Source organism: Bison bison, unplaced genomic scaffold (genome assembly GCF_000754665.1).
Source record: "Bison bison bison isolate TAMUID 2011002044 unplaced genomic scaffold, Bison_UMD1.0 scf7180017864483, whole genome shotgun sequence".
NCBI classification, from domain to species: Eukaryota; Metazoa; Chordata; class Mammalia; order Artiodactyla; family Bovidae; genus Bison; species Bison bison.
The window spans coordinates 2,302,818-2,303,114 of NW_011495043.1; the positions used below are offsets into that span (position 1 = coordinate 2,302,818).

The following is a 297-nucleotide window of genomic DNA, read 5'->3' on the forward strand; positions in this document are numbered from 1 at the left end:
CCGATCTGCTTGCACACCTCCAGGTCATCGTAGCCGTTATCCACGAAGGACTCGGCGTACTGCGGGAGCTGCAGCGCTTTCAGCCACTCGTAAACTATGTTGGTGCACATGGTGGCACCGGAACCCCGCCGGCAAACAGCGCCCGAGCGGCACCAGTTCTGAGAACTTTTAATCCTCTTCCTCCAAAGGGGAAAACGAAATCTCGGTAAAGTTTTCCTTTTAAAGAGAGGGACAGGGCCGGAGACAGAAAGCCATCAGAAGCCTGAGGAGGGAGTAGCGGCAAAGCAGCCAAGTGAA

The 297-nt window shown here is 55.2% G+C and overlaps 1 protein-coding gene across 1 annotated transcript in view; it reads right to left on the bottom strand.

Moving 5' to 3' along the window:
- SAMD5 (sterile alpha motif domain containing 5) overlaps nt 1–291 on the bottom strand; it is a 62,500-nt gene extending 62,209 nt beyond the window's left edge. The window contains exon 1 of the mRNA XM_010862572.1: nt 1–291. Within this exon, the coding sequence (XP_010860874.1) occupies nt 1–110 (110 nt within the window). The 5' untranslated portion in view covers nt 111–291.
- Nucleotides 292–297: the final 6 nt, after the last annotated feature.